This window comes from Myodes glareolus, chromosome 23 (genome assembly GCF_982192425.1).
Source record: "Myodes glareolus chromosome 23, mMyoGla1.1, whole genome shotgun sequence".
Classification (NCBI taxonomy): domain Eukaryota; kingdom Metazoa; phylum Chordata; class Mammalia; order Rodentia; family Cricetidae; genus Myodes; species Myodes glareolus.
In genome coordinates, this window is record NC_142048.1 from 26984252 (window position 1) to 27009298 (window position 25047).

Below are 25047 nucleotides of genomic sequence, written 5' to 3' on the forward strand. Positions count from 1 at the left end.
TAACTAGTCATGCGTTCAAATGTATGTAGAAGACTAGATCGAAAATGGGAGACATTGAATTTTACTAACAAAAACCTGAAGTTAAAAATACTTGTTACTAGATGGCGAGATTGCTCAGTGGGTAAGGACTTCTGCTACCAAGCCTGATGACAGGGGCTTGATCCCCAGGACCCCCATGTTAGAAGAAGGGTCCTGACTCTCAGAAGCCAACCTCTGATCTGCACTCGCATCTTGTGGCCCATGCACAACACACACACACACACACACACACACACACACTAATTCATTGTATCAAAATGAAAAATAGTTGTGTTTTTTTAATCTTCAACAACTTATTTAAATAAGTTTGTCCTTAGAGGAGGCGACCTAGGACACGTGGAAAAATCTGACAACCTCTCAACACTTTTGAGAGCTGTTTACACAAGCTGATTATTCTTTGTCAAATTCTATTTGAGAACTGTCCCCCTTGCTGTAACTGTCTGTACTGCGGTGATTTGACTGCCTTCCATCAAACTGTTGGTTAACTGGGGCAAGTTAATAAAGTCGGACAGGGTATCTAAACTGCCTAGACTTTTCTCTATAATGTGCCGTTCGTGGAATGACCCTCCTAAGGTTGTTCTGAGTAGTAAATGGCGTGTGGAAAGCCCCTGCAGTGATGTTTGCTTTACACTGGCACCCGATAAAGTTGCTAACAGGGCAGAGGAAAGGGGTCAGAACACGGGTCCTGCGTAGGCATGAGAAGGGAGAAGACACGGTTGAAGACGGTGAGGGATCATGACTGTATTTAGAATCCATAAGGATAAAGGAAGGAGAGGAGACCTTAGAACATTTACTGTCAACCCAGGGGCTGGAGTTCACACCAGACAGTTGTACATTTGTGGCTCAAGGTATACCTAACCTAATGACACTCAGGGTATATATAACTCCCAATGCTGTGTGACATGCGTCATATACCTAACTCCCAGTGCTGTGTGACACGCAGCACATACCTAACTTCTGGTCCTGTGTGACATGCAACATATACCTAACTCAAAGTCCTATGTGACACGCAACATATACCTAACTCACAGGGCTGTGTGACACGCAACATACACCTAACTCACATTGCTGTGTGACACTCAGGATATACCTAGACAAGATTGTAAGAAGTGGTAATACTAGGAGAAAAAAATGCTTAGAATACTATATTAGATTAAAAATATCATTTGGGGAATAGGAAATTAGCTGGAGAGACAGCTCAGTCAGTAAAAGTGCTCGTTGCCCAACATGAAGACGTGAGCTTACTTTCCCAGTACCCACAAACGAAACAGGGTGCAGCATTCCAGCGCTGGGGAAATAAAGACAGGATGACATCTCGGGTTTCCTGTCCAGCCCATCTAGCCAATCTGTGAGCTCCGAATTCAATAAGAGACCACGTCTCAAAAGCAAGGTGAGGAGGTTCTGAGAATGACAGTGCTGACTTCCAATCTCCACATATGTGCACATTCACCCCACATATGTTCTGAAAGAAAATATTCCTGAAAGAAAATATATGTAAAACATATATAAAAATCTTAAAACATATAAACATTAACCAATGATATTTTAATGCTAACTTTGAAAGCTGGATAATGAAGTCCTTTTCATACTTATTTATTAATTCATTTGTTTGTTTATGGAGTCAGAGCCCCACTATGTAGCTACCCTGGAACTCTATGTAGACCAGAGACCTCAAACTCATAGAGATCCACCTGACCCTGGTTCCACTAAAGGCATGGGCACTAAAGACATGCCCTCCAAACCTGGTGAAAACCATCCCCCCTTTTTAAAGTAGGAGAAGACAAAAGAAGAAACACAAAGTAAGAAACATACTTGAAAAATAAATGAATATATACTAAAAAAAAAATTGTCCCAAACCCAAGGGAGTTGGAAAGCAAATGTTAGTGTCTTATATTAATGAAGAGATATCAGGGGTTGTGACGGTGATCTCCAAAGTCTGGGTGCCACAGCAGAGCTGGCGGATGGGTTCAGGATGCATTAGTGCTATAAAGAACAAAGACTTACAGTGCCTCCCTCATCATCAGAAATTCAGTCCAAGGGTCCTCGGGATGTGGACTCAGCTTCGCAATACTTGAGTGAAGTTTGTGTAGATCAATTCAAGACTGCAAACCTTCAGTTCTGGCAAAGCCCTACCATCTATTGTCACCATTACTACATTAAAAGAAAAGACCCCCCCCTCTCTCTCCCTCTTTCTCTCTCAGAGCATAATGAAAGACTTTTTTGTTTCAAGGACTTCTTTTTATAAAAACTTTTTATGATGTCCTAATGGCTCACCCTCTCCATGTGCACTGGTGAGGTAATTGTCCACACATCACAAATTCATCTACCAGAATTTGGGAGTTCTGGTTCGGCTCCCAGGTGGCCAGCACAGGACAGCTCAGGAGACAGAAATCCTGCCACCTCTAGTGCCACAATCCTGCTGTTGAAAAGACCAGTGCTTTCTCCTGGACCGCTCTGTGACCTCAAGTCAATTTATCAAAAGGACTTTTGTTACTAGGGGATTCTTTTTCCTCTTTCTTTCTTTCTTTCTTTCTTTCTTTCTTTCTTTCTTTCTTTCTCTCTCTCTCTCTCTCTCTCTCTCTCTCTCTCTTTCTTTTTGTTGGAGAGTAGGCTGGTTGGGGAGGCTGATTGTAGAGGGATAAAGGGAAAATAGTGAAACATGAAAACGTGGAACATTTTCACATGTATAATGATGAAGCACACATGACTAAACTATGTAGGCAGGAGTGTTTTTGATTCTAGCGTGGAGAAATAGGATAGAGTATCCCACTGGGGATAATGTCTTTCTTCATCAGCATTTGTGCTGAAAACAGGCCTTTTATGAGGTGTGGGACTTTAAAAGGGGGTAGCTGTGTTATTCCTGTGAGAACTGACGCCATTATTACAAGATGCGAATACGGCACACGTGCTGGTCTGGGGGAAGGTAACAGAAAGACTTACTAATGGGCACAGGTCATTGTAGTCTCTCCATCAGTGTGTGTGCCACTTGCAATGACATTCAAAGCTTGGCGTGGCTGAGACTTAGCAAAGAAGGGCGCAAAAGGTAAAACTAGAAAGAGGAAGAAAAAGTCTAATATGACTCCTACCCGCAATATCTGTGGCCAAGTTTTATGAATTTAGAACATTAATAGTTCAGTATTCACAAACATTTACTGTAAAAATTTAGTGTGCTTTGTTCTCATTCCTAATGTCTATTAGCCCTGGTCTTGAAACATGTAGGATCTGCTGCTTTTAAGTGTTAAATTAATGATTGAGGTTGGGAAACTATTGATCGGTGACCGCCCCCCTTCTGAATACAATGCCATATTGCTCGTAGACCAATGCAAGTACTTTCTATTCTTTTGCCAGTTCTTGAGTTCCATCTATGACTCTGTGTGTGTGTGGTGTGTGTGTGTTTGCTCATGCATTGCATGCATGTCCACATGCGTTTCACCCAAATTTCTCCTGAGTCTGAGTTAGAAACGAGTTTCTGCTCACTTTGAAACCCCAGAGCTTCAGTTAATGGTGCTAAGAACGATATTTCAGACATAGCCTTTGTCTATCTAATACCTACCAGCTATGTCCATAGAGATTTTGTGCAAGATCTCTTAGCCACAGGTGAACAGCGGTGTGAGGGTTTCTCAGTTGAATTGGGTGTTTTCAGGAGCCCCAGTACACTGACCCGACCAAGGCCATTTTATTTAACTGAAAAAACTCTGGGCCCTATTTCCTGACCCAGGTTTCACCGCAATCTCCCACCAAATTCAAGAGTGCCGAGGACTCATGGCAGAAGCATGTCAACAGAAAAGTGGCCATCACATTTGTACAAGAAAAGTGTTTGCCAGACTGGAGAGATAGATCAGTGGTTAAGTGAGCTCACTGTTCTCCCAGAGGACCCAGGTTCAGTTCCCAACACCCGACTTCCCACCAGGCAACTTACAACCACTTGTAACTGCAGGTCCAGGGGACCTGACATTTATTCTCTTCTCTCCTCACTGGGCATCTCTGTGTATGTTGCACACAAAAACTCATGTAGCCTCACATCCACACCCCAAAATAAAGAAAGGATCTTTTCAGAAAGTGTTTGAGAGACTACTAAGGAGGTATTCTTTTTATTTTTATTTTTTATTTTTCCATTCAAAATTTACACTTCCTTCCCTCTTCCTGCCTGCTTGAAATCCAAGGCCCTCCCCACTACATCCAGGCCTAGGGAGCTATGCATCCATATAGACTAGGGTCCCAAAAAGCCAGAACATGCCTTAAAAACAAGTCCCAGTGCCTTTATCAATGGTTTTTCAGTCAGCCCTCATTGTCAGCCACATTCAGAGAGTCCGGTTTGATCACATGCTCATTGAGACCCGGTCTAGCTGGATTTGGTGAGCTCCTATTAGAACAGGCACACTGCCTCAGTTGGTGGACCAACCCCTCGCGGTCCTGACTTCCTTGCTTGTCTTCTCTCTCCTTCTGCCTTTCAACTGAACCTTGGGAGCTCACTCTGTTGCTCTAATGAGGGTCTCTGTCTCTATCTCCATCTGTCACCGGACGAAGATTCTATGGTGATATTCAAGATAATCATCAGTGTGATAATGAGGCAAGGACAGTTCAGGCACCCTCTCCTCTGCTGTCCAAGGACCCAGCTGGGGACATCCCCGTGGACACTTGGGATCCCCTCTAGAACCAAGTCTCTTGCCAACCCTAAAATGGATCCCTTAATGTAGGTGTCTTCTTCCTTGCTCCTATATCTGCCCTTCCTCTAAGGAGGTATTCTAAAGAACAGCCAGCGTCCAGCTGCTGGCAGCCGCCTCTGCCCCACTCTGGCCCCCTCTGAAATACCTGTAGATGAAAGTGACGATTCTCCATTTGGCTAAAGTAGGAAAGTTTATTGATTATGCACAAACCTTTCTGTCGATCTGCTTGTGCTACCTGTATGACTTTCACATTCTCTTTGCTAACAGATATGTTTGTAGAATTCCAAACATATCCTTGCGCACTCATCCTGCTGCCTACACGAGGCTTTTGATCCACAGGCATTTCACTGCCCTGCTATACAAAAGGCTTAACATGTAATGTGTACCTGGCCTTCATGGAAGTCTTTTGAGGTCACTACTGGGGTCATATGCACCAATGGGAAGGTCATCAGCATTTGGGGCTTGTTATATATGCAGGCAAGTCTTACTTGTTGAGATGTAAAGTTTGAAAGTTAAGTTTGTGGTGGAATGCTTTGAGTTGTTGCACCGAAGAAGTCTAGCTCATAGGTTGAGCATCTCCAAGTGATCTTCTGCAAATTACCGTAGCAACAGCTTAAGGCAGAAGAACTGGAAATTCTCAGGGAAAAGTCTAGACTCTTAACCTGTTTCTCCCCCAAGCTGTAGTGGCTTCAGCCAAGGAGAAGATGGGAGCTTTTGAACACACCCATCAATCTTCTCTTTGCCCTGCACACTAAAGAGGGAGGGTTAAAATGAGAGGTGATAGTCTCCATAATTATAGCTGACGCTAATGATCTGGTTTGTGGGTGATTTCTCCTAGTCTAGAACCCTGATGGCAAAGCTCATTAGGGCTATGCCAGGGTGGACTTGAGGGAGGGGCGGTTGGCATAGTGTCCATCAGTTTAACTTCTCATCACTTACTCCAAAGAGCATATTATGCCCAAGAAACCAGGAAACCAGAATCACAGCAAAGCAGGTAATGTTTAGTGAGCTGGGACTATCTGCCATCGCCACGATGGGTGGGGCATGAAGCACTGGGTATGTGGGAAACCTGGGAAACAGGTGAACTGCTCAGAAACCTTCTGTTTGTTTGTTTGTTTGTTTGTTTCTTGAGACAGGGTTTCTTTGTGGGTAGTCCTGGCTGTCCTGGAACTCACTTTATAGACCAAGCAAGCTGGCCTTGGACATAGAAATCTACCAGCCTTCACCTCCTGAGTGTTGGGATTAAAGGCATGCACATGATATGCACATGATGCCTAGCTTGGAATATGTTTTAAAACTGGCACAAAGGGGAGAGAGAGAGAGAGAGATATGCTAAAGTCAAAGTCAATCTTCACTAAAAACAAAGGCCAAGATGAGCACACATCCCTTTGCTGGTGCGGGAGAATTGTCTGTATTCTGTCAATCATGTTTTAAATAAATGATGATTGGTCAGGCAGGAAGTATAGGTGGGAAAACCAGATAGGAAGTAGAAATGATGCAATGAGAACAGGAGAATTCTGGGAAGGAGAAAGTTGATTCCTCCCACTCCTGCCCAGATCACCGAAGCAGCAGGATGTGATCTGCCCCACTGAAAAAGGTACTACTGAGCCACATGGCTAACATAGATCAGAATAATGGGTTAATATAAGCTACAAGAGCTAATAAGTAGCCTGAACTAATGAGCCAATCAGCTTTATAACTTATAGAAATCTCTGTGTGATTTTCTTTGGGGCTAAACAGCTTGTGGGGTACCGGGCGGGACAGATACCCCAACTAACAAGCCAGCAGGCCCTCCATGTTACACTTTGTAACAATGACAAGTCCCTCCAGATTCTGTCTCCAGGAGAGCGGGAGCGAGCCCACTGTACCCTGTCCCTGTGACTGAGTACAGCTGTAAAGCTGGCTGGACAGAATGTGTGATGCCAACTGCTCCAGGTCTCTGAAAAGGGGGTGGTAGCAAGCACACAGCAGGGGCAGGGGCATCAAAATTTGAAACACAACCCAGCTACCATATGTTTTGTGTGTAGTGTTCTTCCATGAAAAACTGACTCAGAGATAGACAATCCAGAGGACATGCTGGTGTGGGCAGAATGATGTTATTACTTGAACAGAGGGAAAAAAAGGCTCCACTGAACAGAGTAGGGGGTGGGGTTGGGGCTCAAGCTGTGTTCTCTCTCTCTCTCTCTCTCTCTCTCTCTCTCTCTGTGTGTGTGTGTGTGTGTGTGTGTGTTTGCACGCACGCGTGTGTGCGCGTGGGTGTGTTCCTCTCTCATTGGTAGTCAGTTGTGATTCAGTACAATAGTGGTGAGAGCTGGACAGACACCTAAGGCTATGAAGGATGGCTGTCTTAGGGTTTGTATTGCTGTGAGGAAGACACCATGCCCTCAACAACTCTTATGAAGGAAAAACATTTAACTGGTGCTGTTCACTTACGGTTTCAGAGGTTCCGTCCGTTATCATCATGGCGGGAGCATGGTGGCATGCAGGCAGACAGTAGTTGAGAGTCCTACATCTTGTAGGCAACAGAAAGTCAACTGAGATACTGGGTGGTATCCTGAGCATAGGAGATCTCAAAGCCCATGTCCAAACTCCACAGTGACACGCTTCCTCTAACAAGGCCACACCCACTCCAACAAAACCACACCTCCTAATATGCATCTCCCTATGAGATCATGGGGGGCAGTTACATTCAAACTACCACAATAGTATCTCAGTTTCCTTTCTGTGGCTGTGATGAGAGACCCCGACTAAAGACAAATTAGCGAAGGAAGGACTGTTTTGGCTTCCACGTCCAGATTCTGTCTTTAAAGGGAAGTCACAGAGGCAGTAGCTGGATATTCCCATTGTATAGCACAGCCACAGCCACGGTCAGACAAGCAAGGCAAGATGCTTACTTATTTGTTCTCAACTAGCTTCATCCTCTCTCAGCCAGTTCAAGACCCAGCCCATAAAGTGCTGGGACTTGAACGTTTATCACTGAACAGTCCAGACCACCCTCCCACAGACATGTCTGTAGGTCATCCTGATCTAGAGAATTCCTCATGAAGAGTCTCTTCTTAGGCTATTCTTAGTTGACAATTGACCCTAACCAGCACAGAAGGGAAGTCCTTTTGCTGACAAAAGCAACTGTGCTCTCCACGTTCTCTCTCTTCTCATCAGTTGGCACCAGATTGAGATGCAGTTACTGGGAGTTCTTGGCTGTCTTCACTTCTGCACTGTGCCCATTTGGATCAGACTCTAAGCAGTGATTCTCCTCTGAGAGCTGAAATGTGTGCTAGACCCATCCCATGGGCCTTGCATTGACCGTGTGGTGGTGTGATGCATGGGAGATAGACCCCCCCCCCCCAACAGCTTGATAAAGGCCTTTGCCCTGAGCTGTCGGTCTAGTCATAGTGGTGAGGAGGCTGGGGATTCTCACCCTGGACTTAACCATGTTGACCACCGTCTAAAAATACGGTATGATTTCAATACGGCCCTTGGGATTTAAGTGCTCAGAGTCTGATAATCATTGCTCAGATTGTTTAGCATCTGAGGAAATCAAAGTGACCTTGGTGCCCATGAGAAGTGACTGTGAACTGTCCCAATCATGGCCGTGGCATAGATACTGGAATTCTCAGAGGAAGACTTTATATTACAACCACAGTCGGAAACTATGGGACTGGGAAATAGGTTTCTGAACAAAGTGGCCCTATATAATCACCAACATTATAAATGTGTGGATGACCTCAATGATAGTGTAGTTAAAGGAAGAGTTTGCAGATGTGAAAATAGAGAGAAATTACCCAGTCTTACCCAATGAGACAGAAACGTTGAGAGAGAGCATCAAAGATGTATGGGATAACATAACAAATGTCCACCATTTTGCACAGAACACTGTAGTCTGAAGGAAATAATGGACAAAAGATAGTTTGATAAAAGATATAAATTTTCAGATTTAGGAAGCTGAACAAATGTAAACAGGAGAAACTCAAGGAAATCTGGGCCAGACCTGCAATAAACCACTTAAAACCCAACTTTTAAGCTGGGACTTTGTTCTTTATCTAGAAATAAATGAGCAATTTCATCTCATTAGCATGCAGATTTGTTTTCATTTTGCTACTTAAAAAATGTATATGCATATCAAAGAATTGCTTTAAAATAAATTTCTTTTAAAATTTTTTATTAATTTTTTAAAAAAATTTGGCACATATGGATGTTTTGCATGCATGTATGTCAGTGCATAGTGCCCGCCAAGGCTAGGAGAGGGTGTCAGATGCCCTGGAACTGGAGTTACAGGCAGTTGGGGTTGTAAACAGCAGTGTGGGTGCTGAGAATCAACCTGGGTCCTCTAGGAGACCAGTCAGTGCTCTTAACCACTGAACCAATGTTTCACCCCCTAAAATAAACTTCTTAATGACTTATTATCAGGGAATATTTGATTTGGATACTTATTTTATATAGCTATGGTCACATAAAATATCACAGACTTGGATGCAAAAGGCTGTGAATGGGGAATTTTAAGAAGTCTTGGGTTCAAAACAAAACTCTTACCGCTAGATGGAAAATGAGGCAGCGTGTATAGTAGAACAAACCAAATGCCTTGCTTGTGGATTTTTCACTAGAAGCCACGAAGGCTGGGATGAGCTTTGCTTGGCCTTCACATGTGAAGGTGGGATGATGGTACTCTTAGAGAAGAGGAAAATGACTCAGTAGAGGAAGACTTGATCTCAAAGACATAGTGACGAGAAGTTAATACTGTACATCATGAAGAAACAGACAACCCCAACGGTGGGAGGTATTTTGCAAATATAATTATTGTCAAGTTCATTTGAATGTGAATAATCCATAGAAAGCAAGTGTTGAACGATGGGCAGAGCCTTCTTTGTGGTAATTATAGCATGAAGAGGAGACGGATCAATGTGGTGGTCAGGGTCAACTCTCAAAGAAGCGAAATAGTGGTTTTTAGTGTACGAGGTAGTGCTAGTGACCTTGTTCCTCTGAAATAATGCACATCAGAGATGAAAACTGAGGAAGGAAAGATTCATTTCGGCTCATGGGTTCAAGAGTCTGGCTCATGGTGACTTGGTCCCAGTCACGTGGGCAGACATGATATCATCATGGCAGTGGGAGACTGTACTGGAGGAGGGCTCTTCGCCTCAGGGCTGACCACAGCAGTGAGCAAAACCGGAAGTGGATAGGGATAATACAGCCTCAGTGACTCACCCCTGGAGGCCTACTTCCTCTTGCTTGGTCTTTCCTCCTGAGGTTTCCACACTGAAGTAATGCCATCAACTGGACGCCAAGCATTTGAAACATGACTCCCTGGGACAATTCATATTCAACCTGAATCACTGTTAAAATTAAGTGCATATTAAAATGTCAAGAGCAACAGCTAAAAGCACAAAACCAAAACATAGTAAAAACTCAGTAAAGAAAATAGAATTAAAAGCATTCCAAATATACAAATGAAACTAGGAAAGGGGAAAAAATGGTGTCATAAAATCGGGGTGGGGGACAGAAAGTAATAAAAAGTTATCTAAGTCTCATCGTAGAATTAATTACATTAAATATGAATTACCTACTTAGCAGTTCGTAGAAATTGTCAGAGTGTTTTTAAATGATTGAATATACTATGTATAAGCATGTCTTTTAAATATGACATTAAGGGTTGAAAAACATAAGATCTTTTAAAAAATATAATGCAAACCGTAACCAACAGAAAGCTGGTGTGACCATGTTAATGTCAGAAGCCGACTTCAGGGTGAGAACAGTTATGAAGGGTATAGAGGGTATAGAGGAACAGTACACAGAGGAACCGGATGTTTATCAAGTGTATGTGAGCTTAAACATAAAGTATGAATCAGATGAAAGGAGATCATGAATGATTAGATCTGGACTTTAGGATGACTCCCTGCATGATGGCAAGAAGGAGTAGACCAAAAACCAGGAAGGGTAGAGAAAACTAAAGGGCACCATCAGACTATTCAGTCTGACTGACTTTCCTAGGATTCCTCCTCCACACAGTGTAGTGCACACTCCTCCAAGTGTGTTCCTCGGGGATCGCTCACAAGGCGAGCTGAGAATAAACTGAAGTTTCAGGCAAGCAAAACAGTGGAGAGGATCAAATGATCCAAAGTTGTTTTCTTACCATAATGGGGTTTAAATGGAAGTCAATCACAGAACGATATAATTAAGAAGTCTTCAAATACAAATCAATAGAGTACACTTTTATGTAGTAGACAATATTTGATATGAATAAAAATTAAAATATATTGTATCATTATTGGTGTGACCAGTCAAAGTAAGACTTAGAGAGAGATATGTAAATGGGATGTTCATGTTAAGAAAGAAAACAAAATCTAAGGTTAAGCAATTGCTCACTTAAAAGAACTAGACAAAAAACAGCAAAAATAAACCCAAAGTGAGCAGACGAAGGAATTAATGAGCAGGAGTTGAAGAATTTAAAGCAGAGAGTGACACAAACTGATGGACTGAAAACCCGATTCTTTAAAAGTATTGATGAAATTGAAAAATATTTAGGTGGATTGACAAAAGAAATTACCAATATAAGACGTGAAAGAGGGTGTAATACTACAGTCTCCACAGACAGTAACGGTATAATAAACAAACAGCTCTATAGATGTAAACTCAATAATTTAAATAAGAGAATCAAATCCTAGAAAGAATAAGCAACCAAAACTTTCCTGAGAAGAAATGCGTTGTGTGGCTAGTCCTGTCTTCTCAGTGGACATAAGTCTGAAGCTTTACTAAAGAGTCACATGCCAAGATACTTCAGGTCCAGATGGCTTCACTGGAGAGCCCTACCAAACATTCATAAAAGAACTAACACGTGATCTGTTTTAAAAATAGAAGGACAGACAATAATTCCCAACTCATTTTATAAACTCGTCCTTATCCTGATGCCAGAACCAAAGACAGTACTTGTAAAATAGAGACAATATTCTTTATGAACAGAGGCAGAAAAAACTCTATGAATTATTAGTAATGTGAATTTCACAATATATAAAAACAGTAATAGGTAATAGCTTTGTGGTTTAAGGCTTAGGGTGGAAGGGTTAATCCTGGGCTTGAGAATCAATGACTGTAATCTACCACATGAACACACTAAAGAAGAAAGCTCAAATAACTGATCAGACAACCAAGAAAATTAACTTAATAATTAATAATAATTTATGAATAAAATAAAATAATAATTTATGAATAAAAGACAAGTTTCTTGACTTGATAATAAAAGTTTACGACTGATAGAATAATGGGAAAGATGAAATAGCCTGCCTTCAAGACTGAGAACAGGGCAGAGATTTCCTGGTTCCTGGTCCACATCATGCTGGAATCCCTAGCCACTTCAACAAGGCAAGGCCTGCAGATAGAAATAAAGCTAATCTTTCCGAAAGGAGCTTGACGGGCCAGAGAGAAAACTCACAGGAAATCTACCACAAAGCTGCTACTTGAACTACAAAATTGTGCAGTCTGTCTGCTAAATAGTTTAGCAGTTCCGGTGGAGTTAACCAAATCCATATCCTAAGAGCCAGAGGCTACATTCTCACTGCCGTGGATGAATCTCAACACTGTGCTCAGTGATTGCAGCCAGTCTGGAAAAAGAGTGACTCCGCCCTCAGGACAATCTAGAAAAGGCAAAACGATGGATCCAGAGAATGGCTTGGTGGCTCCTAGGGATTAGAAGTCTGTTAGAAACAGTAAAAGGGAGTTTTGGAAAGCTGACTGTATCTTGAATGTGATGTTACATTTGTTTATTCATTTAATCTGTAGATTTTCTATATATCAAAGACCTCAGTTTTATATCTGTTATTTTTTAGATATTATGTCGACAATACAAGTTGTCATGGTCACAAAGTAAATGGTTTCTGGTTTCCTTAAAACTGCCTGTTGATTAACTAGATCAAGGCTGTTCAGTAGAAGTGTTTAAGGGGACAAACATGTTCCAGTATGTCAAATAATAGCCCTTGTGGCCACTGAGCACTCGAATAGAGGAATTAACTCTTTAATTTGATTGATTTAAGTTGGCACCGGCCACACATGAAAGCTAGTTCTTCTCCTGAACAGCACCGATCTAGAAAATTTTATCATTATGTCAGATAACAAAGAAATTCTATTTATTTAGTTGGATTGTTTTTTAAAAGACAAGTTTCTACTAAATAGCCTAGGTTGTTGGCCCTAAACTCATGATCCCCCTGCCACTGTCTCCTGAATGTAATGCCACACCTAGTTTTTAATTTTATTTGAATCAACTAATTAACTGAATAAATTATTTATCTTTATTTGTTTCTGTGTTGCTGAGGCTCGAAGCCAGGATCTTGCATGCACCAAGCAAGTGCCTTGTCACTGAGCTATATCCTGGCCTGAAATTCTATTAATTTTCATCCATTTATTATGAAGTGACCAGAGAATATGAGTCGATTTTTATTTTTGACATCAGGATTCTTTCCTAGTTGTAATACCTGTTGATAGAGATGTGTGATCTGACTTCCGTAAGTGCTGTGTTCTGGAAATACCGAGAACTGGCTCAGCATAAACGTGTTAGTGGGTGAGTGGTCTGTAGGGAAGGTAAAGAGAAGGTAGGAACCCAAGTAGTAGTTTTAAGTCAGCAAATGCGAAGGAGTCTCCTTATCTCTGGGAGAATTGTTCAAAGATTCCCCCGTGGGTGACTGAAGCTACTGACTTGGTTGGTAGTGTTATGTTTTTCCTATCCATTACCTGTGATAAAATTTTAAATGTGGACACAACTAATATTTTATCAACAATGATTCATAATAAAATAGAACACTTAACAACAGTATGCTGTGATAAGAGTTATCTTAATATATTTCCTCAAAATTCTTCCTGTATTTTCACCCAAGGGAAGCAAGCACTTTACAACTTGTTTTTAGCACATCTGGAAGATCAGAAGTCACTCCTGATCTTGTTCTTTGGGGGCATTTATTAAGTGAACGAGGCTTGAACACAACACCACTGTCTAAAAATGGTGGACTTGCTAGCAAAGACCCCCCACTAAGTGATTGATGTGCAGGTAATATATACAGTGTGGAAACACTGGACGGAGATGTGGTCCACACCCCAGGTGACGTGTATTGGGATGACACACCATCACATTACCCCTAATGGCATGTGACAGGAAACCTACCAATTATTTATTCCTGGAATCTTCCATTTACTCTTCTCAGTTCATGATGAACTGTATCTGAAACCCCCAAAGGGAAACTGAGGAGAAGTAGTGACTATTGTTTTGGCTGTTGGTAGGTGTTGAAAACATGGTGACGGGTACAGCAGTCTGAACCTGTGTCATTCTAGGCAATAAGAACCACAGCAGAATAGACTTGAAGCGCGAGTCACAGGATACCTTGAGACGTCTGGAAAACAGCACACAGATCTCAAGCCTCCCGAGGGGAAGCCTGTGTAGGCAGTGGATTGCTGTCTCTGACAAGCACTGTGGAGGCCAACAGAAGTCACATCTGGTCCAGGGGAATGGTTCAGTAGGGAAACACCTGCTGTCCAAATCTAGGGACTGGGCTACGGATTCTCAGCACCCATGTAGTACAAGCAGGATGGGGTTCAGTGGTAACTCCCGTGCCTGGAACTCAGAGGCGGGGCTCAGGTAGTCTATCGACAAGCTCTGGGCTTGATGAGAAACCTTGCCTTGAAGAAGAAGCAACTGAGGAAGACTCCTGGAGCCAGTCTTAGGCCTCCATGTACGTTTGTATACACATGCACCTAAACTCATGTGCAACCACATACATGCACACACACACTCATGCATGCACACACACGCAGAGACACATGCACTCACAGACTCATGTACACACACATTCACATACAGCAAAACATATACTCATACACACACACACACACACACACACACACACACACGCACACACACACTGTACATATTCAACTTCAGCCAGTCTAAGTTCGACTTCAGTGGTGGAACTTTCTGGCCCGTACTACTTTACACTGAGTTTGAACTTGTTCCCAGTGCCCAGTTCCTTGTTCCTTGTACCCAGTGCCGTGTGGGAAAGCATTCCGTACCTCCTTGTCATGTGTGTTTACTTTCCATTCCTCACTTAATTGGAAGCACCTTGAGGCCAAAGGTTACTTCTATAGCTGCGTCTTCTTTTTAAAAAAATGTGGCAGCCTTTGCACCCTTCATGTTTCCCACGATTCAACCTTACAGAAGGAATGACGCCCACAGAGCGGTAACTCAGCCATGATTAAATAAGCTAGCGATAGAGTAATTTCGTTTCTCTGTTCTTTGACCTTATAACAAATTCCAGCGAAAAGAGCTCCAGGTTTCAATAACACTGTGTCTTTAAAGCAACAGAAACTAATTGGGAAATACCATGGTAAGGCCTGCTTTCAGGTGAATTTGCTGCTTCTCAAACATGGGGCATGATTGTCTCCAGAGATTGGGACCATGCGCTGACTGGCTTTGGTTGTAACCGCAGGATAAACATAGACACTCCCCAAAGGGGAGCTCACCTGCAAATTCTGGAAACCAGTGCTGAATGGAAATAGATTAGAAAGTTTTTGCGATCCAGACAGCAGTCTGTTATGAGGTATAATGAGTCTTCGAAATGGAGTCTGGGGCCTTGAGAGATGGCCTAGCTGGTCAAGTGTTTGCTGAGTAGACACGAGGACCCAAATATGGATCCCTCCTAAAAAGCTGGCCATGATGTGCCTGTCATTGCAGGTGAATTCCTGGGCCAGTACCTCTAACCAGTTTGCTGACTCAGTAAACTTCAGACTCAGTGAGAGTCGCAGTCTCAAAACATTAGGGTGGAGAGGAACTAAGGAAGACGCAGTCGACCTCTGGCTTCCGCACATATATGTGTGCACATATATATACTAAAGAGTAAATAATCAATAGGACCTCACATTTACCCCTACAAACTGCAGCTTTTAAAAACACGCCTTCACTCTCCTTGTAGGCAGAGACAGTAGGAGTGACTTGGTAGGGGCGTCTGAGAGTTGTTCTTGGGTGTGTTTTAGCCCAGTCGGTCACCAATGTGACCCCACACGCCCAAACACGACACAGTAATAGTCTAATGAAGAGCAATAGCTCAGGTTTGCGGTTTTCATAGTTTTCTTGCCATTTTATTTTTTAAAAAAATTAAATTTTTCATCAAAACTAAAATTAAAAAAATCCTACAGGCTTTTATTTTTCTTCCCCACTTTGCTTTCTTTGTCTGGAATTGCCTTTGTAGCCAGCTGTCCCAGAACCTTGGATTCACCTGTCTCGGCTTCCCAGGAGTTAGGATTCCAAGTGCGCATTACCACACTCAGCCCCGTGCCTCCTTCTTTTCCTTTCTTCAGATGTTGGTTAGAGGAGCTAAAATCAAGAAAAAAAATAGTGGACATCATACTCTACTTTGGAATCTGCATATTTAATTTGTATTTTCCTATCTGAAAGGCATCTGGAGAAGCTTTAGAGTGTAGCCTCCTTTTCATATATTTTATAAGGTAATAGGTATTAACTTTCCTTATAATGTATTTATAAACTAATATTTAATATAGTTGATAGAGTAACACACAACCAAAAGACAGAATGCTAGTTCCGGCTTAGCTTCTGTTCCCTGATCGAGCCTGCTCTCCCATTTAGGCTGTGACATCGTCCCCTGTCAAACGACAATGTACCATAGCTTCTTCTGTCTCCTAGGTCTCACCCATCCTTCCTCTAGTCTGACCCGTGAGGACCATTCTGTTAAAAAGCCTGCTGCAAAGCTGGGAGGCAGAGTGGTCAGACCCTCGCTGGGTCCTCGTGTCTGTGGCGGAGAGAGACCAAGAATGTTTGCTCTTCAGATACTTAATTGCCTTTTCCATCCTCTGTTGCATCTAATCCAACTTTAATTGAAATTGTTTCTTCTCTCATTATAGAAATGCACTTAGCTCAATAAATCCTGAACTAGAGAGGCCCTGGAAACTCTGGAACTTTCTGTTTTCCTTAAAGTATCTCTTGTTAAATTTTTAAGCTGTGTCTTTTTGTCGGCTTTTGTGCAGCCTGGGAAATCTGAGCTGGTGCTGGCGCTCAGGAATTACTCTGTGGAGGATTCTCTTCTATGATTTCTTTTCTCAGTTTGCACTAATATTCCACACCGGGCAATACTCCAAATGCCAGGCTTCTGCTCTGGCCCAGACTTTTGTATGGAGACTGGGCAGTCAGTGTTAGGTGTGTGACGCTCCAAGGAACGCACATCCCTCCTTCCCTGTGCTGGGAATCCAACCCGGACCCTCACGCCTCCTAGGCAAGCACTATACCACTGAGCTACACGGCAGCTCAATTGCATGTTTGAGAATCCCTAATTTATTCATGCTAGAAAATCTGGTTGGTATTTTCTCAAAGAATGATCATTTCTTATACTCACTGGTCATTTTCTTCCCCGATGAAGCTGTCTACATCTTGTCTGATCTCTCACAACAGGTGAACGTAAAAGTCACTCCTCAATAGGTATTTTCTTTCATTGGGTCCATTGTATACTTGCTTTCAAAGAAACCTTGCTATCAAAAAATATATATATATATATTATATATGTGTGTGTATGTATTATATATATACTATATATATATATATCTGCAATGCACTTATCCATCAATTTAATATCCTTCACAAGCTTATACAGCTTGTCTCTCTCTGTCTCTGTCATATGCTTGTGCGCGCATGTGCATGTGTGTGTGTGTGTGTGTGTGTGTGTGTGTCTCCATCTTAGCCGATCTGGACAGGAAACATGAACCTTCTAACCACATCATCTCTGTTTCTCTTTACTTTGCTGCCTGGTGAGCTGGCCTTGCCTTTCCTCTTCTTCCATCCTTCCTATGCACCTGCGCTGCGCCCCCTTGCTGCCTCAATCTCCCTGAAGCGCTCGCCAGGTCTCGCCATGCTTTCCTTGGTGTCTCCTTTCAGATCGGGAGCAGTCACCTTCCTTCATTCTCATGGGTCACTCTCCCTCTCCTGTGAATGATAAAGCTGTCGTCTAGGCACTCTACCTAGCTCACATTGACCTCAGCACCAAGCACTGTGTCTTGTGTACTTCACAGAATAAATACTGCCTGGTTTGGACTAGACTACTATTATAGACTAGGAGGGTTTTTTCCCTAGTCTATTGGAATAGTCTTGCATAAGGGAGAAAGTGTTGGAACTGAGGACTCCTGGGTGGTAAGGGAGGCGTAGAAGTTCCTAGAAAAGCCACTTCGAATATATCAACATGTCTTCATCTTCAGCCGGTTCCCAAAAGCTTAGGAGCAATTTTATTTTCAGAGTGTAGGTTCCCATAGGTGAAAGGCTTCTGAGGGATACAATTTAACTAGTTCACAAATGCCAAGTAGAATTCGCTGCAACTGTAAGGCAGATCCTTGTCTTACCCCATAGGATGCCCCTGCCCTGATCCTGCACCACCCATTCCGCCTGCTCTCCCTTTCCTTCTTGGAATGAGTACTCAGCCCCACAAGGCTTATTCTCTATCTCCCTCTGGAAACTCATCTTGGTAACTCCTTCCTTCTGTGTATGCTTAATACTTAGGTCGTTTGGGCAAGGCACTTTCCGGGAACACAGTTTTAACACCAAGCCTGCAAAAATTCCTTTTTTCTAGGACTTATGGTCTAGTTGGGGGTGCCTTTCTTTCTTCTTTCACCTTGCAGGTTCGGGAAGAAGTACACCTCTCCTTTGACATCATTCCTGTTTGCTCCAGCCCCAGTTCTTTCCTCCGGAGTTCTCTGGATGCTCCCCGGGCCACCTCGCCTTTGGCAGGTCCTGCCCTGTATTTCTTTGTAGTTAGGTGTGAGTTTCTTTTCTCCTCCGGCGTATTTTGATCTTCTGAAGGTAGAAGTCATTTGTTTGTGAAGAAAAGTGTACACGCCGTGAATTATGTATGCCAATCTTGTACGTATTTAAATTCTCCCTAGTAACCATACAAGGTTATAGGGAAGCTCCCGGAAGATATTTTCTGTTGATTCAAGGGTGAGTACACTGCTCTCTCCTTTTTCACGTGGAGCGGCCCAGAGCCTTTGCCAGACGGTTAGTCATCCAAATGTTGATTACAGCTCCTCATGACTCTGTCACTCAGGCCGCGCTGGAGTTTACTCTTCTGCCAAGGAGGCATTCCAGTGCCAAGCACCGCCTCTTCTTCACACCTCGTCAGCTGGGCAGGTCACCTGTGGGATCCCCTGGATGATGGTTGTAAACCATCGCTCTCCCTGAAACCATTACTCCAGAGACTGAAGGCAGGGGAGGAGGAAGGGGCTCCTCATTATGACTGCAGGTCACTGTTGACCTTCATGTTCTTTGTTGTCTAAACCTTGTCTCAAATGTTTTCCTTGTCTGTTAGCACTTTGCGCGTGTGCGTGTGTGTGCATGTGTGCGCACACACAGGTGCACACATGCCTGTGAATGCTGGAGGACAACCTCAGGTGTCATTCTTTAGGCATCATACTATTCAAAACAATTGAGATGGGGTCTGCCGTTGACCTGGAGTTCACAAAGTAGGCTAGGCTAGTGGGACAGTGAGCTCCAGATATCTGCCTGTCTTTGCCTTTCCGTGGCTGACATTATATAAGGCTTATGTTTTTTTAAAGGTCCTGGGCTCTGAATTTGGATGCTTGTACTTGCAAGGCAAGTGCTTGTTCAAATGAGCTATCACCCTTGCCTCTATTGCTTACGTTTCTGAATTGAGGCTAATAGATATCTATCATACAGCTCATCCTGCTATTAGCAGACCAGCAAGGAAAGCTTGTGTTTGTAGCATTGACAGGTATTTTGAATTCTTCTGCATGGTCTTTCAGTGAAAGTTATCCTTCTGAGGCCAGAGTGCAGCTGACCAGGCTCTCTAGACCTGGATAGAGCCACCTGTTACTGATAGAATCTGACCTGCGACATTAGCCACCTTGGCCTCGTGCGCTAAGTCAGCAGTTGGCTTTGGTTTTAATTTAAAACTTGAGGTATATGTTTCTTAAATGTTTTTTTCTGATGGTTATTTATTATGTCAGAGAGATAGTGTATATGCACTCATGTGTGTATGCAAGTGTGTGTGTGCGTGTGCGCACACGCGTGTGTGTCATCTGTCTGGGATTCAGATCCTGCCTTGCACTCAGTGGTTGTACCATCTAGAAGGAGGCAGGTTGACTCTTTTAAAAATGGGGATCTTACCGGAACTTATCTTTCAGGTTCCTTGTAAGGGTTCGGTGCTTCTATCTATGAACAGAAAAAACCCATCTCTGGGTGGAGACATTTTTGTTTAGATATCGGAAACTTCGAACACATCTTTAGCGGTCGTTTTCTATCCCCTTGGGTGCTTGGGCTTTTGTTTTTCCTTATTCACGGATTTGACATTAAACAGAGAGGAAAGGGGAATCTTTTAGCTGTTAATAGTAGGTACAACGGTCTGATACTCCCCTGGAGGGCCTTAGGCTGTGAGGGCTAATGACGTTGTCACAGTGGCAGAAAAGAAGGTGACTACATCAAATCTGTAGTAACTAAGGGGAAAGACAGATACTGGTGCTCCGCTGGCTTCCCATATCCAGTGATCTTTCCTCCTCAGCTGAGTCTCTTTGGAAACCGCTAACAGACACCCAGAACACCCAGAAATGTGTCTCCTAGCTGATTATTTTGTGGTGGTGTTTTTTTCTTTCCCCCCTGAAACAGGGTTTTTCTGTGAAACAGTCCTGACTATTTTGGATCCTGCTTTGTAGACCAGGCTGGACTCGAATTCACAGAGATCTGCCTGCCTCTACCTCCCAAGTGCTGGGATTAAGGACATGCGTTATCCTCGCCCATATCCTAGGTGATTCTTTTTTTTAAAATTTATTTATTTATTAAAAATTTCCACCTCCTCCCATTTCCCTTCCCCTCCCTCTCCAGTCCTAAGAGAAGTCAGGGTGCCCTGCCCTGTGGGAAGTCCAAGGCCCTCCCACCTCCATCCAGGTCTAGGAAGATGAGCATCCAAACAAACTAGGCTCCCAAAAGCCAGTACATGCAGTAGAATCAAAACCCAGTGCCATTATCATTGGTTTCTCAGTCAGCCCTCATTGTCAGCCACATTCAGAGAGTCTGGTTTGATCACATGCTCGTTCAGTCCCAATTCAGCTGGCCTTGGTGAGCTCCCATTAGATCTGGCACACCGTCTCCGTGGGTGGACACATCCCTCGCGGTCCTAACTTCCTTGCTTATATTCTCCCTGCTTCTGCTCTTTAGCTGGACCTTGGGAGCTCAGTCCATTTCTCCATTGTGGGTCTCTGTCTCTATCTCCATCCATCGCGAGATGAAGGTTCTATGGTGATATGCAATATATTCATCAGTGTGGCTATGGGATAAGGCCAGTTCAGGCACCCTCTACCCTGCTGCCCAAGGACCTAGCTGGAGACATCTCCTTGGACACCTGGGAACTTCTCTAGAGCCAAGTCTCTTAATGCCAACCCTAAAATGGCTCCCTTAATTAAGATATCTTCTTCCCTGTTCCCATATCCTCCCTTCCTCCATCTCAACCATCCCATTCCCCCAAGCTCTCCCCAGTCTTTCCCTTCTCCCATCTCTCTTCCCATCTCCCCTTCCCCCCACCCCCATGCTCCCAACTTTTGCCTGGCGATCTTGTCTACTTCCAATATCCAGGAGGATAAATATATGTTTTTTTTTGGGTTCATCTTCTTATTTAGCTTCTCTAGGATCACGAATTATAGGTCAATATCCTTTGTTTATGGCTAGAATCCACTTATGAGTGAGTACATACCATATTCCTCTTTTTGGGTCTGGGTTATCTCACTCAGTAAAGTGTTTTCTATTTCCATCCATTTGCATGCAAAATTCAAGACGTCATTTTTTTTTTTTAACCACTGAGTAGAATTCTAATGTGTATATGTGCCACACCTTCTTTATCCATTCTTCTACTGAGGGGGCATCCTAGGTGATTCTTAATCCTGTCATGTTGACAATGAAGATCGACCTTCATTAGATGCATTGGGTAGATTTTGATGGATTTATAATAAAGGATTCAGCTACATTAAAAGAGAATTGATTGTACTTGGGTTGCATTGATAGAAAGCGCCAGTCCTGAGCCCCAGGTTCAGACTACATACCAGAAAGAGAGAGTTAAGAATACCTTTGAAGGGAAATTCAAGACTCAAAAAAAAGCATAAATGGTGTAATTCATAGTTTTTTAAGTGCATGAAGTCTTGATATGTCAAAGGCTTCAATAAGTCAAGGCGTTACCTAATTTAGTGATAGTTATTGAGGGATTGCTGGGGATACGCAATAGCTAACGTCTACTACACTCATCGATGAATGGAGTTCTTGACAAAGCCACAGGGGGAACCCTGGTGTCCCCAGCGTGGAACGAGTGAGCAAAGGAAGAAACTCATGGAGGCTGAGGATGTGAAAAGAGCCAGAAGATGGCAGACACCAAAGCTTTTGACTTGTTTGCTTAATTGTTTGCGTAACGTTGGAATCAAACATATCCATCGACCAATAAATGAATACACAGTCTGCATCACATACTTACTGGGCATCTAAGGTGGCAAGCAACTAGAGAAGAGGCAGTCTGGCATACAGGAACCAGGCTGATGGATATTTGTAGCTATTGGATGTACTGACAGGCCAAAGAGGGTTGAATGTTGTCACAGCTTCCCAAGGCCAGGCTGGGAATCACTCCCTATAGGGGGGAGAGTGATTGGCACTCGCCAGAGGGTGGCTTGGGATAGGACTTGAGTTTCATGGTAGTGTGTCTCCGAATAGGCTGAAGCAAAAGGAATGGCACGGCAAGGTTCAGGGGGCTCAGCCTGCTGATCCACTTAGGGAGCCTCCCAACTTAGCAGTTTGGAAGAGCTGTCAGGTATAGAGGTTAATGCTCCTTCTCCTCATCGTCACAGCACTTTTGGGACTGATGGGGGGAGGATTACAGGAAGTTTCAGGTTAGCCTGGGCTACAGAGTAAGATCCTGTCTCGAGAAAGGGAGGATGGAAGTAAATTGGAAGGACCGTGTTGGGGACTTCGTGTTTGTGGCGACTGGCTTCAACTGTACCTTCTCTCTGTAGTTTGGCTGCTGTGGTCATGAGGAAGCGGTGGACTTGCAGACATCATCTGGGGGGGGGGGTCACTGATGGATGTGTCTGTTTGGTCCTGAGGTGAGAGAATAAGGTCGCCTGTCTGGGGGACTGTGTGATGCTGTTTGAATACAGTACTGTTCATTTCTTTCTTCACTATTATTCTTTTTCCCCAGACTCCATTTTTTTCCTCTGAGCTTTGTGTGATGGTTGGTGTCCCTGCCTTCTGTCTTCCGTACACCTTCGTCCTCTTCTCTGCCTGAGAACACTGTGATGGCGTTTCATCTGTCAGTACAAAGCCAAATGTTTTCTCAGTAATTCTGCCCTATAGAGTCTGGTGTGTGTGTGTGCATGCGCATGTGTGTGTGTATCACTGTATGTTTGTACGTGTTTATATATAACACATATACACATAAATGTAGGAGGTATTCAGCGTGGGCTAATAATGAGCTTGCTACAGATGGTGCAACGAACAAGACATTTTCTTGCATAGACACGTAATTGATTTTTTTTCTCTTCCCTTCCTGATCTTAGACATAGGATTTCTTTTTAAAATTTTTGAAAAGCAGACAAAGCTGTGACACAAAACCACAAATCCTGTTGACTCCTACCAGTTGTGCTGTGAGCTCTCGAGAGCCTGAAACTGCGCCTCAGCTCCTGACATAGTGACCTCATTCCCCGCTGCTGCCTTTATGGGCAGTGGCGGAGCTGCACCGCTGCCGCCGGGGCAGCAGCCTGGTGGAGTGACGAGCCCTGGGTTTGCAGAGACTTGTGCAGTAACTGAAATTCGTGGCAAATAGCTCACTGGGGCTGAACTTTGATCCGATGTGCTATAGAACCACCCTAAAAATAAACAAACAAAAAATAGGACAATGTAGCAGGTCTTTGATTGTGGTTTGCTGAGTATATGATGCCAGATCAAATTTTATGTGTGTGTTCTTTCTTCAAGCATTTTGGAGGTATGTGCCCTTTTTACTTTTGGTGATTTAAAAAAAAATGTGTTGGGGAAACTAATGCATGTGATGGTGTCTGGGTCCCTTGGAGAGGAGCGTGTGCTCCTTAGCCCCTGCACCTGGGGTCTGTCCTGCCCTTCAAGTCCCCACACTGCACCGCACAGACAAAGGAGCTAACAGACAGGCACACTCACACAGAGGCTGTAGCTTTTCTGGGAGCGATGACTCATTTCAGCTCACAAAGGATTCTGGGCAGGGGAGTGAGAAGTCAGGCTGATTGGTCCCTGCGACTTCACTTTGCAGAGAGGCATCGGAAGAGGAATGACGCTGCAGATCCCAAGACACCGCAGTGGGATGTTGGCTCAGTCCTCACGGCTGGGATCTGTGGGCTAGGCGTGCATGCATCAGGATCCAGCCGTTTTAGGCAAATAGGATGAAAAGGTGGTAAAGATGATTCGTCCCCCCCCCCCGTTTGTAAAACCATTACCAGCAAAGTACACCCACAGAGCCTTTGGTAGGTGCTTTTGACGGAACTTGTCTCCGCGTCACAAGCCCTGATTTGTAAGAGGAGCCCAGGGTTCTTTAGCCCATTTCAAATATTTATACCTTCCAAGGTAAAGCGCCAGTTTGTTGTGTTCCACAGGCCTGCAGTAACCAATCTGAAATGCTCATTTAGGATACGATTGCTCGAACGTTTTCTCTCTCTTCTTATTACAGATTCTAGGACGTCCATTTCTGTTACTGGCTCCTTCTTGTGCTTGGATGCGTTCCCCTAGCATGCACCAGGCTTTAGCATCAAAGCTACCTGGGGAATGGAGCCAGTCCAGAAAGGGTCAGGTAGGTTTCCCCTGCTTTTATTTCAAAAATTGTTGTATGAAAAATTATATATCTATATGTGTTAAAAAAAAATGTCAATACTACCCGTGACCTGGGCGAGCTGACCTCTGAGAAGTGGTCTTACCGTTAGTGTGTCCTCCACCTTCATCGCAGGCAGTCCAAACTCTCCCACGGAGGCTGCCCATTGCATGTGACCACATCAGCATGAGCCATTGCTGCGCTGGGGCCAGACAGTCAGCAGCTGTAGATCCGAGGCTAGGAAGCAGTTAGAGTGCTTGGCATTTCCATTCTCTGCATGTCTCTCTCGCTCCTCCAAGGGAAAAATATTCTTGGATTTTTCTCCCCTCTTCATTTTTTTTTCCTGGACAGGATTTCTCTCTGTAACAGCCCTGACTGTCCTGGAACTCGCTTGGTAGATCAGGCTGGCCTCAAACTCACTGAGATCCATCTACCTCTGCCTCCCAAGTGCTGGGATTAAAGGCGTGGGCCACCACTACTGCCTGGCTCGTCAGTTT

General features: G+C 43.7%; 1 protein-coding gene across 4 annotated transcripts in view; it reads left to right on the forward strand.

The window, feature by feature from the left end:
• Stox2 (storkhead box 2) overlaps window positions 1-25047 on the forward strand; it is a 238805-nt gene that overhangs the window by 178472 nt on the left and 35286 nt on the right. The window contains exon 2 of one of the 4 annotated variants that reach the window (XM_085680290.2): window positions 24413-24532. The exons of the other annotated variants lie outside the window; for them this stretch is intronic. Within the exon in view, the coding sequence (XP_085536416.2) occupies window positions 24508-24532 (25 nt within the window). The 5' untranslated portion in view covers window positions 24413-24507. The remainder of the gene's footprint in view (window positions 1-24412; window positions 24533-25047) is intronic. 4 annotated transcript variants of the gene reach the window in all.